Source organism: Mauremys reevesii, linkage group 1, assembly GCF_016161935.1.
Source record: "Mauremys reevesii isolate NIE-2019 linkage group 1, ASM1616193v1, whole genome shotgun sequence".
Lineage (NCBI taxonomy): Eukaryota > Metazoa > Chordata > Testudines > Geoemydidae > Mauremys > Mauremys reevesii.
The window spans coordinates 288,842,756-288,862,486 of NC_052623.1; the positions used below are offsets into that span (position 1 = coordinate 288,842,756).

The 19,731-nt window shown below is 42.1% G+C and overlaps 1 protein-coding gene across 6 annotated transcripts in view; it reads left to right on the forward strand.

Annotated features, from left to right (window-relative positions):
* Positions 1-2,095: 2,095 nt before the first annotated feature.
* The window catches only part of PPP1R12A (protein phosphatase 1 regulatory subunit 12A), a 213,420-nt gene continuing 195,784 nt past the window's right edge, over positions 2,096-19,731 (forward strand). For 3 of the 6 annotated variants that reach the window (XM_039497659.1, XM_039497673.1, XM_039497666.1), the window contains exon 1: positions 2,096-2,452. In XM_039497659.1, coding sequence (XP_039353593.1) covers positions 2,216-2,452 — 237 coding nt within the window. In that variant the 5' untranslated portion in view covers positions 2,096-2,215. Of the gene's footprint in view, positions 2,453-18,359; positions 18,407-18,658; positions 18,832-18,857; positions 19,054-19,731 lie in introns of those variants that run through there. The other 3 variants (XM_039497687.1, XM_039497696.1, XM_039497683.1) reach the window with 3 other exon arrangements.

The window sequence follows — 19,731 nt, forward strand, 5'->3', positions numbered from 1 at the left end:
AATTCCAGGAGAGGGGACCTGGGAGCCCTGAAAGCACTGATCAAAACCCAAAGAAAAATACTCGGGAGTGGTGAGGACTCTGAGCCAGGGAATTGTAAACAGGTGTTTATTTTTCCCAGAACTCTGTGTATCTTGTGATTTGTCTATGAGTAAAGTGGTTTAGGAATTCCTCTACAACAGGCGTAGGCAACCTGTGGCACGTGAGCTGATTTTCAGTGGCACTCACACTGCCTGGGTTCTGGCCACCAGTCCGGGGGGCTCTGCATTTTAAATTTAATTTTAAATGAAGCTTCTTAAACATTTTAAAAACCTTATTTACTTTACATACAACAATAGTTTAGTTATATATTATAGACATATAAAGAGACCTTCTAAAAATGTTAAATGAAGACTCGGCACACCACTTCTGAAAGGTTGCTGACCCCTGCTCTACAAAGTCTGTTTGTTACACTGGTTTATAGTTTGAAGCAAGTATCTTTGAGGATGGAGCTCGGGGAGAATGTTCTTAAGCTATTGGGGATATTTGGGGGGTTCTGCATTGGTCTTGGGACCTAGGGCAGCTGGACTAGGGGATCCTATTCCACAGAATCATTGCCCCAGAGGCCAAGATTGGCTGAAGCCTGCCCAAATGCAAGAAAGTTTAGAAGCACACAAGTCCAGCATTCAGGTCCAAACCCAGTAGGCTGGTGAATGTCCACACAGGGGAATTCAATCACGACTCTGACAGAGAAAATAGGGTTACTCATGTTAGTAAAAACCCCTATGAAGACTGATTCTAAAGTGCTTTGGGGATTAAAGGTACTATAAAAGTTATCCAAAGGGTCAGACTTTTAATTGCAGGTGCCCAATATGTGTCTATGGACATTTATGCATATAGTCAATGGGGATGTTTAATCTGCAAATTGTGTTTATGCTCCACTGCTGACATTTGAAAAGATGTCTTAATGCAGTTGCCTAAATGATGTCTGTTGAATACGTTCACACCCACCCACTGTGCCTGCAAATTTTGCATAAAGGTTCTGTAGGCACAGTGGCTATGTGAGCAAATTTGGTGGACAGAGCAAAGCTATCTGCATACGGAAATTTAGCCCAAAATACACTGAGGAACTAATCCTTACAGGTGGGTAACCTTAATGTAACCACCTCTTGTCAAATGCTGCTGCTGGCACACATCAGTGGGCAGAAAAGAAAAAGCCTGATCAGGCTGTTGGAATGGCTGCAGTAAAGAAAAGGAGCCCTTCTAACGAGGAAAGCAAGGGTAACCTTGCAGAATGTGAAACGTTAGAGGTTTTGTGACTGTCTCAGACCATATTTTGATTCTTATTCATACAAATTCAAACTCCTCTCCAGTACATTTAGTCCCACATCTTCCCGCAAGGGAGGCAGAGGCCAGAGCTAGGTTGATATTGATAAGGCAGATGTACTGCTTCGCACGTCAGCGTGCTTTACCGGGAGTAACTATTCAACCCCTTCCCCACCACCCGGGAATGGTGTATTAGCCCCGCTTCGTTCAAAGAGGGAAATTGAGGCAAATTTTGCATAACGTGAACGAAGCCTCCCCTGGGGCTTTGCAGGAGCCCAGGGCCCTGCCCAGGCAGGCACTTGCTGAAATGCGGCCTCAGGGACGGACCGGTGACAGCCGCTACTCCTCGTTGTCACGACTCCCTGTTTCCGCAGGCGCTGCCAGGCGGCCTCTCTCAGCCGCCGGGCCAGGCGCAGCGAGCAGACGGGGGAGATTGACCGAGGAAGGGCGGGGCCCTGCGCGCCCTGCTCCGGCGTGACCTTCCCGCTGAACTGCTCACCTCACCCCGCACGCGCGGCTCAACGGTCCCCTGCCACCCCGCCCAGCAGCCTGCCGCTGAGGCGCACTCCCCCTCAGGGTCCCTATGCCCCTCCGATGCGCCCCACCCTCCGGCGGCCGCTGCCGCTCTATCCCTGCCCAGCCTCCTCCAGCCCCGCCCCGCCCCCTCTGCTCAGGTCTGATCTCACGCTCCCGTCTGTCGTAGCCCCGCCCACTGATGTCTCCCTCCCCTCAGGAATCTCGCGAGATTATGTTAAAACCGCCGGCCTCCGCGCCCCCTCTCCGGCTCTTTCCCTGTAGGTGGGTGAGCGAGTGCGGCGCGGCGGCGGCCGGGCCGGCCGCGGTGCTCTATGGGATAGTGGTGGATAGAGGCTATCCTCGGTTCGGAGCGCTAGGGCCAGGCAGGAGCGGGGCATGAAGATGGCGGACGCCAAACAGAAGCGGAACGAGCAGCTGAAGCGCTGGCTCGGCTCCGAGACCGACCTGGAGCCGCCCGTGGTCAAGCGCAAAAAGACCAAAGTGAAGTTCGATGACGGCGCCGTCTTCCTGGCCGCCTGCTCCAGCGGGGACACGGACGAGGTGCTGCGGCTGCTGGAGCGGGGCGCCGACATCAACTACGCCAATGTGGACGGGCTCACCGCACTGCACCAGGTCCGTGCGGGGCCTGGCTCGGCCTGAGCGCGGGGCACCGGGGCTGGGCCTGGCCGCGCGGGGGCGGGAGGGGCTCTGGCGGGCTCGGTGATCGGGGCCTGGCTGCGGGCGTGGGGAGGTGCTGCCAAGTCTGGCTCCAGCTCTCCGGAGCGGGGTCTGTCCTGGGAGTGTCGCCCCGGGCAGATGGACCGGCCCTGCGGAGGCTGCTCTTCCTCGTTTTCCCTAATCTCTGGGATCGGCTCTACTCCACAGGCTGGGGTGGAGGCTAAGCCCTTTCTTCCCCTGGCTGGGGTGTTCCGGGGTCCTCTCTGCCTTCCTTCCTCCGGGGACGGTGTCGGTGGGACCCCCTGGCTGTGGCTGGCATTGAGGGGTCCGCCGGGGCCCTGCCTGCTGTGTGTCCAGGAAGGAGAGATGGCGCCCCGGACTTGGGGGAGGTGAAGGGCAGATCCCGGAAAGGGGGTGGTGTTGGCAGGTAGGGATGGTGAGATGAGAAACGGGGTCACTCCCATGTTTGCTGTTAATATCGGGAGCGATTTCCTGCAGCACCGACACCTCCAATTTCTTTGCACTTTAGGGGATTAAATCCGCTTTTTGTGAAGGCGAATCATTTATTTTTCTCTGGTTTCTAGGGGGAACTAGTGTTTTGTTCTTAATATAGAAACGTGTGTCAATAGGAGACAGGCTTCTTTCTTTATTGATGGTTTCTGCCGCAGTGTGAAAGCCCTACTCTTAGGTTAGCAGTGTTTTTACAGTATATTTTTCCTGCGGTGGGAGGCTGTAAGAAGGGATTGCTTTGTTCATGGTTTTTGAACTAAGATCTAACTTTCATTTAGGATGGGGGGAATGGAACGAAAAGGAAAGTGGCCGTGAACTTTTCTCAAAATGGATGCTTTGTGCATGTTAAAGTTTTATAGCAATCTGATTGGAATCTGAAAATGTTAGCCAAATAAGGAAAGGCAGTGGCAATCCAGAGATAATGTGGGTTTGCCTGAATAGTTTTCGTTTCTGCAACAGACCAAAAACCATAGCAGCATATCACATTCACTGAACTAAATTCAGAAAAGCAAGAATAATCTCTTTGACAGATTAATTTTTTGTTTTGATAATTGTACCTCAGTAGTTCCAGAAAGACTTAGTAATTATGAGCTCTAGTTTGATCAGGTAAAAATCTTTCCAAAATAGCGCAGTGAGGGAATTCAGAGCAGTGTAGTGACAGTGTTCTCTTTCTAAACGCAAACTGATGACTTTAGTATGTAGTAAACCTCTTGATACTGAAACAAGTATGAGGAATGCCCCATTATTTATTGTAATAGCTAACAATAAATGGATTGCTTCGAACTGGATTTTATGCTTTTAACTCTTAATGTAATGTAAGGTATATAACAGCTTTACTATTTCCTGTACAAAAGTTGTCACCTGTCCTTTCATTGAATTATTAGCCTTGATAGAATTGGTATGCTTCCTACTGGCAAAAAAAAACAACAAAGAATGAACATGACAATTTATGGGATAATCATCAAATTTGTGTTTTAGTAACATTCTGGCAAACTCCTTAATTTCAGTATAGGTTGTGTTGTTTGGCAAACTAGTATATTGTAGCTTCGTTTAATCAATTTGGATACTTGTACGCTGAAGAAATGTCGTACTAGTCAGAAGTCATATCTTATTTGGTTAGATGTTAATATGTAAACACGTTCTTTCAGATCCAGAATGTATAGAACTTTTAATAGTGGGAACAAAAGGATGAAGTGTTGTTTTTTATAATTATTGGTAGAACAACAAATTAAGACTGTTTCCAGTTTTTGGCATTTTTGAGAAGCCTTTTTAAAAAGCAGGTGAGGACGAGTCTCCTTGACAACTTCATGATACTGTAGTGCAACATTTTTAGTACTTATTAATGTCATCCTTGTTTCCCTACTGTCAGACTTTTGCCCCTCCTTAATTTGCAAGCTGACCACAGATAGTGGGAGATCAAGATAGGTGCAGATTTTTGTTGTTTTTTTTTACTTTAAACTTCTGTTGTTACTCTTGTGTCACTGTTATATGGTATAACTAAAAATGATTTTGAGAGGCTTCTGTCAACAAACATCTAGTTGAAAAGCAAATTGGGAGATTTAACTGTGAATTGATCGTTTTCTTAAGGTAGCTTAGTAAATGATTGTATAATCTCCCAACCCCTTCAGGGAATGTATTGGTTGCAGTATCCCTTTAATTGACACACAGTCTTTAGTGTCCAAACTTCTGTGTTGTTCATGCATTTGAGACAAAATAGAAAATGCTGGACACCATATTTATAATAGATGGGTCTACGCTAAATGAAAGTTGCTGTGGTATGAAGTAAGGCCATATGTACCTTAGGGAACCTTCTCAAAAGTTTAGCACTTTGCTAATGCCATTGTGACTTCACCAGTGTTGGTAATGTTGAAAGTCCTATTTCTACACAAGATTTTCCATGGTTGCCATAATTTTAAGCACTATGTCAATCAATTTAGACCTGCTCATCCATGTGAAACAAGAATACCGTCATATCATCTGAAATTAAGTGATTTATCCCCATTTTCGGACCTCTTTCTTCCCCCTGTTCTCATCATTTTTTCCCCATCAGCTGCATTCTCCTGTCTTGAGTGGCCCACCATGAGTTAGGTTTTAGTGCACTAGAGCAGGAGCATAAACTACATTTTTGTAATATTTTCATGTAACTACAAGGCAATATAGGAAAAAGTGGTAAGCAGCACTTTCCTTCAAAGCCCTGGTGGTTGGTGGCAGTTCCTCAACACGTTCAGCCCTGAACACATGGGGTAGGTTCAGTTTCACCAGGGGTGGTGGCCTGCCGGTCGCAGTGAGGGCGGTAGTCAGGCTGCCTTCGGCGGCCTGCCTGCGAGCGGTCTGCCGGTCCTGCGGCTTCGGTGCCAATTTGGCAGCGGGTATGCCAAAGACACAGGACCGGTGGACCTCCCGCAGGCATGCTGCCAAAAGCTGTGCTTGGGGTGGCAAAATATGTAGAGCCGCCCCTGAGTTACACTGCAGCTGGAGGTGTAATTTCCAGCTCAGGTAGATGGATGCACGCTAGCTTTGATTAAACTAGTGAGCTAAAAATAACAGTGTGGCTGTACAGCGCAAGCTAGCTGCCTGAGAACAATCCAGTTGGAGTCTCTAGGTAAGTACTTAGGCAGGTAGATTGCTGCTGCCACGGTGGCTAACTTGCTTTTTATAGCATACTAGCTGGATCAACGTTAATGCATGTGTCTACCCAAAATGGAAATTATTCCTCCAGCTTCAGTATAGATGTACCCTCGTTTTCCATTGTGGCAACAAGTTGTGCTACCAGCCAAACCACTGGGCCATTCAATAGCCCAATATTAAGGCTCAAAAGCTAGTTGGGTGGAGTAATAAAATTTGTAGGATGAACTAGGCAGAGTTTTTGTCCCTCTTCCTTTATAACCAAACAAATTCTTAGTGTGCTTCTTATTCAGTATGCATTCTAAAGGCCAATGTGTACTGCAGACATTTATTTCTGAGATGGAGAGTATAAGTGCCTCTCTCCCCCATACTGCCTACACATTTTAATTCTACAGTGATTTGACACTAATTGCCAATTTCATTTTATATTTTGCTGTGCAGAAGTAGGCATGGTGCATGTTAAGTGCACTTCTTTTTTTTTTAAAGGGATGCAGCATCTTAAACTACATTTTGTCACATTTACCACCTATATTCCAAGTAGTATTTAAACTTGCTATTTGCAATTCAGTGAAGAAAAATACTTATTTTTGTAATCTAGGTTAGAATAGATTATCATAATAGTCCCTTCTGATTTTAACCTCTTCAAATTTGATTCTTATTTTGTGCCTTTGACAGGGTTGTGCATAGTTTGTTTCCATGGTTTTTGGGTTGAGGCTTCCTAATCCAAATGTTCCATTAACTCAATGGAAGGTGTAAAAGACAGAGGCGCTGAATAATGCATTTTTTTTCTATATAACTGTTATGTGCATAGATGTAACACAGGGATTGTAGGGAGTCTTTGAAACTCTTTTCTTGTGGTGTGTCCTTCCAGGTAATTCAGCAGGGACTTAAGAGAATAGAATCAGGAGGTGAGATGTGATGTCATGTTCTACTTGCTAGCATTTAATTTTTTGGAGGGGTGGGGGGGAAGAGAAATTGCCTGTGCATGGCTGATCTGTTAGAGCCTCCACATTGTCACTTACAAAAAAAAAAAAAATTAGAAATTCTTAGTACAGGCCAACTCTGAGAACAGACTTACTGACACAAGCCACGTGCAAACATGGTTTTTGTTTATGTTGGGTATAAAAATGTCTTCATGTGCTCTGGGTTTTATGGAATGATTGCTTGTAAAAGGAGACTGCCAAATTATTTTAAAACTTGTTGACCAGAGCTCTAAATTGCATAGTATGTATCGTCACATCTTGAAGCAAAGACTTTAGTTTTGTAGTTCTCATTAGTGGTAGGTTTTTAATCTATAATAGGTTCTTCTGTAGGCTCATTCCTAAGAGATTGGAGTGCTTTGTGAACAGTCATTTATCTTTCTACACCTGTGAGCTATGGGGAAGTATTGACACCATTTTGCCACATAACTGGTGATCAAGCTGATGTGGAAATATAACACTAGCTATTTGAACTGAACACTTGATATTATGGTGCAGACTGATTTCATTGCCTTACTATCTCTTAAGCTCTTCTTCCTAACAAAATCTGCTGTTTAGTCTGAAGAAGAGTTCTGTGTAGCTCGAAAGCTTGTATCTCTCACCAACAGAAGTTGGTCCAATAAAAGTGTTACCTCACCCACTTTGTAGCTAAAACATAGTTTTCATGTGGAGCATGGGGGAACTGATTTTAAGAATATCTTAATGCTGTTGTCTTGATATTGTTCAGCACTGGCTCAGCAGCGGCTAACAACACTATAACCACAGATAATTCATTATAGAACTGTACATTTAAAAAAACAGTGATCTGTTTTTGGTTGACAAAGGGCAAGCTTGGAGATGGCACTACATGCCATGTATGCTATTAATTATCTTAATATTTATCAATCTCCGAGGTAGTTGCTTTGAGTTTACTTTGAAATAAGTTAACTGCCTCCCCTTTCTTTCAAAGAGATGCAGTTATTGCTTATTTATGGCAAATCTATATGCTTCATCACTCATGCTGACATGGGCTTTAGTACTGATTGCCATTAAATATCTTGGGTAATAGCCATATCCCCCTCTAGTGCCTTTACACCTGATTAAAGGGCTGGAGTGGTGTAAAAGGGTGCTTAAAAACCAGTGATTGAGCTGTGGATGGAGTCCACTGGCTTAAAAACAGAGGAAGATAGCTGGAAGACTGTCTTCTGAGGACCCGCTTGCAAATCCTGGGATAGGAAGTGTACCACGGGCAAGGGGACACAACATACAGCATGGCAGCCTGGTAGCCAGGGGCAGATTGCTGTAATCTAAGCCCCTATGGCCATCTACATTACAATAGGAGCTGCAGAGCAATTTGGGATCAGGATGATTCAAAAATGACTCAAAGCCACCTTAGCACCCAACCCCCACTCCCTGAGCTGCGACTTCAGTGGTGTTGGTCTTACTGGAGGACAGAGTCTTTCCCGATTTGCAGAAACAATTAGTTTTACATTAGATATAAAAAATTAGCACAAAAATCTTGAAATCCATACATCAGAATTTGTACTTGGCTTACTGTGAAACTGACACCTTCCATCTCATTGCATGTGGGAGGAAATCCTTCTTGTTTCTGATAATGCTGTATCCTTAGAGGTGAGGATTTTTAAAAAATCCTTTATTGGTCATTGTTCTGCTTTTTTCCTTTTGTGTGTGTCTCAGTCTGGCAACAGAAGTGGGGAAATCAGTTTCACTTCTATGTTTTTGATGTTGCACTGTCTGACTTCAGACTGGGAAACATGTTTGTTTAAAAAAAATTAATTATAATGCAAAGAAATGGGTGCAAACACTTCTGCTGGCCATAGATTCTGTAAAACCTGTTCATTTCCAGGAAATGGGAATTGAGTAGCATAATACTTCAGTGTGACCAAGCTAATAACTATTTTAAGAGAAGTCTTAATTTCCTGACTTCTGTGCTTAATTTTGCAACCTTAATATTGAATTAATAAAGGCCTGTCTATCTCTTCCTCCACCACAACTACTTCTTTAGAGAGGACAGAAATTAAAGTATATGAAGTGTTGGGCACATCATGTGCCCCTTCATACTACATGATAACTTAGGGCATCTATAGTACTTAGCATACGTATAAGAAAAAACGTATTTTCTACTAAGCATGTGACTGCATACAAATTTTTGTAGAGTGCAATAATTGTAAATATTATACCTTTCCAAACTTGGCTTAACAGACTTGTACGTACTGAGGATTAACTATATGCCAAGTTTGAACCCAACCTCTCTTTTTTTAGTTGTGTGTAAAGGCATGACATTGTCCCTGCTTAGTTGTGCATTTAAAAGAGGACACTATAATAATTGAACTGAATTCTAGCATTTAGGCTGAGACAAAGTGTTGGGAAACTCCCACCTTAAAAATGACTGGCAATGACATGAGTAGAAACATCTCAAACTTATTTATAATATCTGTAATATAGCATTTGAATAATAGCTTTATCAGATAGCCACATAGGTTTCATAACAAATTCAAAATATAGGCAATAACTACAGCCAATATAATTTTATTTTGTAAAATAAGTTGCTGTTCAATGACCATGTCTTCTAGCTGTAAACTTTACCCTGGAATTAAGTATTCTTGATTCAGTACATTGATGTGTTTACAGACTTCATTGGCACAATGAAATGTATAGATTAAATGCAGTGCGTGTTCTGACACATGGTACATTTGATTGATTTTTAATTTTTTTTCTTTTGTAATCTACTGTTTAGTAAAAGGAATGTTACATAAACCACTCATAACAATAGGTCGTTTGGGAACCACTGCATGTGAACATATTCAGATTGAGGAAGTTAATTGCTGATCTAGGCAGATGACTATGCTACTTGTGCTACCGCTGCAGTGCTGGAGCTAAAGTGCTATAGTATAAGCCAGTGGTTCTCAACTTGCGGCCCACGGGCCACTTATGGTCTAATCAGCACATGGCTGTGGCTCATGTGACATCCTCAGAACAATACAGGTAGTATATATATTCTGCGGATGAGGCTCACATAACACTAGGGACCTGCATATGCGGCCAACAGTGGTAAATAGGTTGAGAACTACAGGTATAGATACTTGCTACTCTGACAAACGGTTTTTTTCCCATCACTCTAGTACAGTGGTTCACTTTTGTACTGGTGACCCCTTTTACATACCAAGTCTCTGAGTGTGCCCACCCCTTATAAATGAAAAACAAATTTTAATATATTTAACAACATAATAAGTGCTGGAGGCAAAGCAGGGCTTGGGGTGGATGCTGGCAGCTTGTGACACCCCCCCCCCCCCATGTAATAACCTTGCAGTCCCCTGAAGGGTCCTGACTCCTAGTTTGAGAACCCCTGCTCTACTCTTGAGGCAGTAGCTAGGTCAATGGAAGAATTCTTCTGTCACACTAGCTATGTCTACAATGAGGGTTAGGTCAATCTAACTACGTTGCACAGGGTGTGAAATTTTTCATAGCCCTGAGCAGTGTAGCTAGGTCCACCTAATTTTTAGGTGTAGAGTAGCCTAAGCCTAGGTGTCATTGTAGCTTTTGAACATAACTTGTAACTATTGCACTTCTATTTACTGAAATGGTATAATAATTCAGATTGTATTGTGAGCTCTTGGCAGGGGGTGGGGCGGTGGCACATCCTCAGATGATGATTGCTATTGGAGCCATGACTTCAAAAGATCATCCTTAAGCTGAGGATCTGTGCCCATGTCATCTGTGTACACACTTACATTATTTCCAGTTATGCCCGTAAGCTTTTGAATGGTGGTTGTTTTTTTGGTGTTTTGGCGAGCTTTATATGGTCTATTCCAGTTAATAGGTTATGCTTACTGATATAAGTGATTTGAGGACTACAAAAGAGAACACAACATTTAGTAACATTTACCTGATTATATTTTATTGTTCTGACCAGATCCTTCAAAGGATGAATTACATAAGAACGAACACTTGCCCCTTAATTGTCTCTTGTTTTAGCCATTAAGTACGTCACAATTAAGTATTCACTACTTGGCATGCATTGAGTAGTGCAAAATTTCATACTGCATGTAAAAGTTGTTGTTCTTACTAGTTTTCTTTGTTGATCTGGCTAATTGGAATAGAGCTGAAAGTCTTTACGGATAGTTGTAAGCAGTGCATGTTCAGATGCTATCAGATGGGTGGAGACATTCCAAGCTGTCATTCTTGCTGTGTGCATTCCTGAAATGAGTCAATGGAAATCTTGGCATAGGAGTGGAGGCATTCCTCAGCTGTCACCTTTCTAGTGGTCTGTTAAAGTGCATTGTGATATGTCAGTAAGGCACAGATTATCAAGTATTTACAACAAACAAAATGGTTAGTCATGAGTGGTCTCTGGAGTTTTAAACATAGGTTTTAAATCAGGTATAGTAAGTTTTGTCAAACTACCACCTACGAAGTGGTATGTTAATGGATTTTGAGGCATCACTAACTACTGTACGAAACAGTCCATCTTGTCTTCCACTTTAAATTTACTGATGCAGAGTTTTAGAAATGTTTTCAAATATGAGTGGTGGCGTTCAGTTGGCATAACAGTTTCTCCATTGCTGTCATACACCTTCTTAGAGCATATTATGAATATAAGGCTAATGGGGGCATTTAAATCATAAAATAAATGTAATTGATCTTTGATAAATACAGAGATTTTAATAAATAGGCTGAGGCACTACAGACAAAATAATCACACAAAGGCCCAGTTTGGCATTGCACCTGCTTATGGTGACGCTGGCTTTTCTCCACAAGAGTGCTAGTTAGTGCTTTTGACTTTTAATAGCTAATAAGAAATGTGCAGCTCTATTTGTCTTCAGACAAAAATCTGTCACTCTCAATCAAAATTGGCTGGCCACAAATTATTTTAGTACTAATACTTATGTTTGTAAATGTAGAATGTTCTAGGTAGTGCGTTCCAAATTTGTAAGAGGAGACCATTAAAAAACCCAAGCTTACCATAGGGACAAACATGAAGGGTAGAGAGAAGGAATGCAGCATCCAAGCAAACTAATTTATTTGGCACATGACTTTTTTATAAAAATGTCCATCAATAATACGGCTAACTGGATATATGTCTAGGAGCAATATTTCCAGGATGGTGGACGCGATCCTGAGAAGTGGTGACTATGAAAAAGATTTGGCATGAGCTCCCAGCACAATGCTGTGGCCAAAGGGTTAATGTAACCCGTGGCTGCGTAAACAGTGGAGTCTTGAGTAAGATAGAGAGGTTATTTTATCACTGTATTTGGCAGTGTTGTTGAAAGATTGTGTCCAGTTCTGATGTCCACAATTGAAGAAGCATGTCAATAAACTGGAGAGGGATGGTTCAGAGAAGAGCATCAAGAATGATTAAAATAATGGAAAATATGCCTCATAGCTTGAGCTCCTTGGATCTACTGCTATTTAGCTGAACAAAGAGAAGTTTAAAGGGTTAATTTGATCAGACTATAAGGAGCTGCTTGGGACAAATATTTGATAATGGGCTCTTCAGTGTAGTAGGCAAAGCTATAACATGATCAAATGACTGGAAGTTCAAGCTAGGTAAATTCAGACTGGAAATAAGGCACACATTTTTAAGAGTAATTTACCATTGGAACAATTTAATAATTTAATTATGGTGGATTCTTTATCTTTGGCTGTTTTCTAAAAGTATCTAATCTTGATTTAAAAGATCGGTTCTAGGAATTATTATGTGTAAATTCTATGGCCTGTGTTGTACAGGAGGTCAGACTAGATCACAATTTTTCCTTCTGACGTTGGAATTTGTGAACCTGTTGAACTTATGAAAAGCTGAAATTCTTTGACTAGGATAAGTTTTTTCCATAAGTTTGTAGTTTTCATGGGCCTTGTGCTTCTAAATCATGTAGTTTTTTTTGTTGTTTTTTTTTAAATCATACCCATAGGTGCTTAAATGTAGGTTTAGGATCCTTGTTTTGAAAACTTGCCTATGTATTTACAAAAAATAAGTTGGTGATAATTTTGTTAATGTATTGAAAGTCTAAACTTTCAGTCTTGTTTTGAAATGAGATTTTATGCCACTAAAATTTTAATAAATACAACCTTACAATGTTGTAAACATGCATACGCTTAGCTTTACTCACATGAATAGCCACTGAAATCAGATTGTTCTATTATTGTGAACTACTTTACATAACTGCGTTAGTGTTTCCAGGACCAAGACCTTAACTTTATGTATCTTGTCTTTAGCATTTTTGTAAAATTTGAGACCTTACCAGAAGGGTCAGTTAAAGTTTAATTAAATGCTGAGGCTTTTTAAGTCTACATTAACACATTTTCAAATGAGTGTTACTAATCTACAGTTGACTTCACATGTAAATTGCTTTGGTCTAAAAATCACTCTGTACTGGTGCTTTATGACTTGATGGTGCCTAACCTCCATAAAAATCTCAGCCAAGGATAAGTGGAAGACTCTCTCTTGTGCCATCCTTCGCTTGGGTTTTAGTCCAGGTAAAGAGTGAAGTTTGTAATTGTATTAATTATGCCTAGAGGCCTCCCCAGTCAGTATCAGATGGAATTAAAAACACAAGTTATATAAAACTGCACAATATTAGAAAATTTACATCCTCACTTTGTCTAACCTGTGAAACTTGTTGTGCACTTTATTAAAGGGCCCTAAGTGATTAAAGCTACTTTGAATAGAGTATGTAATTTGTCTCCAACTCCATGGAAGACAGTTTAACACTTTCTATTTGTAAGGATAATCTTTGTGTAATGTCAGTTTCTTGGCTCTCAAGAATAGCATAGTAGAGAGGGTGTGCTGCACTAATACTATGACTGTCAGTGAATTTCTGTATGCAGTCCCATTATTAGACATGTACTGCTGCTTGTGCTCTTTGTTTCATCTTTTTAGATTATCTAACCAAATACTTGGCACTTGTCTCTATATAGCCAAAGTGCATGTGTAGAAAAGGGGGTATCTAATACTGATACCAGCATGTCACTTTATGTACTGGAGACCTAACTTGCGTATTAAGGGAAATGTATTTTTATGTGACTGTAGGAAGATACAGTAAGATAGTCTTACTGGTGTTTTGGTAACTTGACTAAGACGTAGGAGGTCTAGTATTACTATTTAGTTTCTACTGTTAGTTTGGGGAGAGACATTTAATTAAACAGAGGTGCGGTGTGACTATTTTCTCTCTACACTAACCTTCCAATACTTAATTTCACTTAGTATATGAATTAAAACAGCAAATAATTGCTCCTTTTTTGCTACTTGCGGCATGCCATGTCATTCTCACCCCCAGTCTATTTCAAATTTTAGCACCTTTCTCAACTAATGTGAACAATTCTGAAGTCCTGGTTTATGTAAAAACAAGATCTTGCATGTAGCACTGAAGATGAAAAACTACCTCTTGGTTCAAAGCAGTTTTTTAAAAAAACCTACTAGATCTGAACACATTTGAATCTTTATTAGGGTTGTCAACCCTCCCAGATTTGCCGGGAGCCTCCCAGAATCAGCCTCAGTCTCTCAGTGACTATTAAAGGCAATCCAGGAGATTTTAATAGGCCAAAGTCTGGTCGGTGGTGCAGCAGGGCTAAGGCAGGCTCCCTGCCTGCCCTGGCACTGCACGGTTCCTGGAAGCGACTGGCACGTTTCTTTGGCTCCTAGGCATAGGGGCAGCCAGCTGGCCTCTGCACGCTGCCCTGGCCCCGAGTGCTGACTCTGCAGCTCCCATTGGCCAGGAACTGAGGTAAGTGCTGCCCAGCCGGAGCCTGCACCCCTCACCGCCCTCCTGCACCCCAGCCCTGAGCCCCCTCCTGCACCCAAACTCCCTCTCAGAACCCGGACCTCACACCTCCTTCTGCACCCCAACCCCCTGCCCCAGGCCCAGCTTGCAGCCCCCCCACACTCCAAACCCCTCAGCCCCAGCCCAAAGCCCACCTCCCCTCCTGCACCCCAACCCCCTGTCCCAGTCTGGTGAAAGTGAGTGAGGGTGTGGGAGAGTGAGCGATGGAGAGAGGGGATGGCGTGAGCAAGGGCATGGCCTTGGAGAAGGGGCGGGGCCTCATGGGCTGTGATGGGGTCAAGGGTGTTTGGGTTTGTGTGATTAGACAATTGGGCAACCGTAATTATTGGTACCTCCTAGCTGGAGGCCAGTACAAAAAATAGGCCGGGGTGGGTCTTCCTGTTAACCCCTATATGTCCCTTTGCTTGCTGGGTAATTGGAACACAGGACTCCTCACCAGGGAAGTTTATTTTGACTTTGCTATGGTATTTCAAAATATTTTGGTCTTGGAAGTGTTTGAAATGAAACGCTTTCTGTGGCTGCAGTGGGAGGATAATAATCTTACAAATCCTCCCCAAACTTCTGTTAGTGTATGTATTTATTGCACAGTACTATACATCTTAACTTCCTAGACTAGCTAGTGTGGGGAGGAGGTGGAAGGGGGCAAATATAGGTAAGAGGGAGCTTCAGTTGGGGTCCAGAAGCAGTGCCTTTCTGAGAAGCCTAGTCCTTGACAACCCCCAGCTTGCTTGTAAATAAAGTAGCAGGGTGTAGTCCAGGGGTAGGCAACCTATGGCATGCGTGCCAAAGGTGGCACGCAAGCTGATTTTCAGTGGCACTTAACAAATTCCTCTTAACATTTTTAAAACCTTATTTACTTTACATACAACAATAGTTTAGTTATATATTATAGACATATAGAAAGAGACCTTCTAAAAACATTAAAATGTATTACTAGCATGCAAAACCTTAAATTAGAGTGAATAAATGAAGACTTGGCACACCGCTTCTGAAAGGTTGCCGACCCTGGTGTAGTCAATGGCTCTTGCATGGGGTCTCAATTCTTTATACTATCCTCTGGCCAGTATGTGTTAAATTTCAAATTATATTTTCCCAATAACTGTTGCAAAGAAGGAGCTTTCTGTTGCTTTGCTGCTTGGAACCTTTTGTGGAGTATGCTTATTCCTTGAACGTCTCTAGTGATTGTCTTTGCTTATAGCTTTTTGTAACAGTAACCTGAAACTAATAATCCTTGACTATTTCTCTGCTGCATGGAGTTCTGAATGACTAGTTTTACAACTCTTAATCTTAATTTCAAGATGGTGGTGTTGGGGAATACCATTTGATGCAGCAGAGCCATTGGAGCTGCTTGCTGACTCAGAAAGATAACACAGCATTGGTTTGTGTTCAGTTAATTTAGAAGATTAAGGGGAGGGACTAGAAAGCTAGCCCATCTAAAGGCTCTTAAATTCTGCAGAAATCAATAACTTTGGGCTCTCACAATTTGTCAGACAAAGCTTTCCACTTTTCACTTGACACATAGCTATTTCAAGCATTGCAGGTAATTTGTAAAAGCATCAAAGGGTATGTCTACGTAGTAAAGAAAAATTTATGGCTGGCCCATGCCAGCTGATTCAGGATCCGGGGCTGTTTCATTGCTGTGTAGGCTTCTGGGCTCAGGTTGGAGCCTGGGCTCTAGGACCCTGTGAGGTGGGAGGGTCCCAGAACCATCTATATAGCAGTGAAGCATCCATGCAACCCGAGCCCTGTGAGCCCAAGTCCGCTGGCATGGACCAGCCGTGGATGTGAACCTGCTGTGAAGACACTCTTAGGAATTCCCTATTCTCCCCCTTCTTCCCTGCACATGTCCCAGAATAGTATAGTAGTACCTGGGTGCCAAATACAACTTTTTCTTCTCTAGTTTTCCCAGCTCTTCAGCTATGGAGGAGAAATAGTTTTACCTTTCTTGATTGGGGCGGGGGGAGGATTGAATGTGAGGCAATGAGACGTGACCAAGCTCCTCTTTGTTTTTCCCCTTTTCACCATCCCTTTCTTTCATCATCCAGCCCTCCACCCATGATCTAGCTTTACCACTGTTGCTCATAACTTTCCTAATAGGCCTATACTACTGCTACTTGTAGCTTTTTCTTTTGCTGAAAATGAGTAATTTGGTCTACCTGTTCATTATTTCTCCCCCCACCCCGAGACCACACCTACTGTAAAGATACAGATAAAATTCTTTCTCGGCTTTCTGAACAGCAAAAGTGAAACTTCCAACAACTTCTATCCATGCATCTTAGAGCTGTGAAAGTGACAAGAATCTTTAAATTACTCTGCTGTTCCTCTGAAAGGGAGGTAACTGTTATCAAGCTGTGATCATAATGACAATTGCACTGCAGGAAATTATCTTCTAATAAGGCGAGTTACAAACAGAGAAGTCTAGATTTGTGGCTAAACTGCAGTACTAGGAGTTAGGGAATCTGGGTTCTATTCCTCCTTCTGTAGATATTACGTTAACTCCGCTTGTTCCCCATCTCTTAAAGGCGAAAACACTTGCATGAAAGTATTAATGTATTTATAGTAGAAGTTTGGCCATAATTCATAAATGTGTAGAAGTCACAGTTTCTGTAATATCTATAAGTTAAAAATGAAAGCCTTTTTAAAAAAAACAAACTTTTAATTAGCCAAGTTTATGAATAAGATTCAGACACTTGAGCTTGAGATGTCACAAGCTGTAATGATAATAATGACAAAAATATGGCAGGATAACCCAGGAATGGATCCTTAAATGCAAGTCTTCCAAAATCCTTAAAATACTATCCTACATGCAGTTTGCCCACCTTTTTTTAAATGAGGGGAAGGAGGGACTAACAGTGAAATCGTGGCTCCAGTGAAGTCTGAAATCAATGAAGTCTTGTCCATTGACTTTAAATGAGTCAGGATTTCATCCTAAATCTTACCCCTCAAATTACTCTAGGCGGGTAAAACATTGCAAGGCTGAAGTACATCCTACAACATTGCTCTTGATTTCTGTAATTGGATTTTTTATTTGAATAGCTTGAGAAGTCCTTACTTAAACAATAAATCTTCTAACTTTCAGGAAAGACTTGATTTCTAAAGCCCCATTAAATGAGTCTAAACTTTTACTGCACACTTTTGCCCCGACCCCTTAAAGGGCAAAATTTTAAACTGTGCTAGTGTAGTAATCCTCCACCTTTGTGTTTCAGAGGTTCGGGGGAGGGGGGGGGAATGCCTTATTGGCCTGCAAGTCAGATGTATTCTATTCTCTTGCCTTCTCATTAGAGTGTTGTCAAAAGATCTCAAGTGGCTGAATGGGAGTGTGGCTGATCTTTCAAATATCCGCTGGATAGTAGATATCTTAACACTGATTTTAAGCATTATTTGCAGCAGTCAATTTTGTGGCAGCACAGCACGCTTTTTGGTCAGGACAACATGCAATAATAGCTTGTAGCAGAATAGCCCTATAAAATCTTGACTATTACGACCAAAAAAAACCCCAAACACCCAAGAATCTTGTGAAGATATGTATCGTTTCTGTTTCTTTAGAAAAAATCTAAAACTTCAAATGACTTTACTAACCTGTACTAAAAAGCCAGGTTAGTTTGGAAGGACAAGCTGTAATCTACTCCATGCATCAAGAAATTGGCCATCAGAATTCTGATTACTGAATATTTGTTAATGAAAAGATGTGCTATGTAGAGAACAAGAATGCATTTTGTCTTTTAAGATAAGTTGAGTATTTGGTGTGGCAGCTAGTTTTTAAATCCAAACAGTCTTTATGCAAAGGTGATATCCACATCATTGAGTAAATATGCGACATCAAGATATCACTCCTCATTATCATATGTCAGCCTTCATCCATCCCATCCATACTGTACCCAGATCTATATTATTATTACTCATTAGTAAGGCTATGTTTATGTCACAGTGGTCATGGAAGTCACGGAATCTGTGACTTCCAGAGACCTCTGTGACATTCTCTGCAAGGGCCCTCCCCTGCAAGGTTCCAGCGACAGGTGACAGACTCCTTAGGGGGCCCTCCAGGGTTTCAGTAACGGGCGACAGCCTCGCATGGGTGGGGGAGCTCCTTGGGCGAGCAGCTGGGAGTGTCCCATTTTCTCTTTGGGAAATTCCCCTGCAGCTCCCAGCCATCACGATGGCGGGAGAAACCATGGAGCCGCAGCAGCAAAAGTCAGACAGGTCATGGCTTCCATGAATTTTTGTTTATTGCCCATGACCTGTCCATGACTTTTACTAAAAATAACCGTGACAAAATCTTAACTTTTCTCATTAGCCAGTTATTTTAACTGGCTGATTGGTTCATTTTGTGTCCACGCAGTTGAGTTGGCAGAAAAGCTGTTCTCTCACCATGGTTGCTAGATGTGGATGCACTGTGGCAGTGATACAGCAATACTTGGTGGCAGCCTGCACCTAGGAGAAGGTTGTTTTTTGGATTGTTTTTTTCTTTTTTTCCAAAGTCGTCATCTTTCTGCCTAGGATTATGGACTTTCTTTCTAGGGGAGAACATAATCCAGCCATAGCCATTAGGTAAAATGGCTTGTTACAGCAGGCTGCTATATTCTCCAGCTTCAGGATTTTTCTGCTTCACAGCAGGGCAGGAATGGTAGCAGTACTGAGATAATACCTAGGGGCTTGTTTTCAGGTATATGTAGAATTTTATGTCCTCATTTGATGTACTGAAAAAGCAGGGCAGACTGTGGGTCAAGATCTGCCATTAATGGAACAATATTATGGCTCTTTGAACTGAGTGCATAAGATGCCTATGGGTGACTAAAAGTCACCTTTGATATTCTGTCTGGAGCTGGCATCTGTCTTGCAGCAGAAAACCACCTACATCTGAGCACGCTGGAGCCTGGCCATGAGCAGATTCTCTGGAATGAGAAAAAACACAGTTGGGGTTACTGTTTTGGAGGGGGGTGTGGAATCGCAACTGAGGAACATCAGTAAAGCCTCAGTTTCAGAAGTGTACAGCAAAGCTTTTTTCATTTAAATGACTTAATACAAAATACCAGAGTCATAAGGTACAATAACTGAAGTATCTTAAAAATTGAGTTGCTGCTATGAAGAGTGGGGGCACCTTTCTCAAGAATAGGTGACTTGTCATGTCAGTGCTTGAAAATCTTATGAAATCCCAAGTGCTCATCAAAAATGTGGTGGGTGGGAGCTAAGGCAAAAGGAAGATTCTGGGGGACATCTTGATTACTGTTCAGTTCTGCAGAAACTGTCTTCAGAACAAGATGATGTTACCTAGTTGTCTAGAGTTTTTTTTGTTGTAGCCATGCTAAGGATTTCAAAGACTTTGCTAAATAAGCCACCAAAA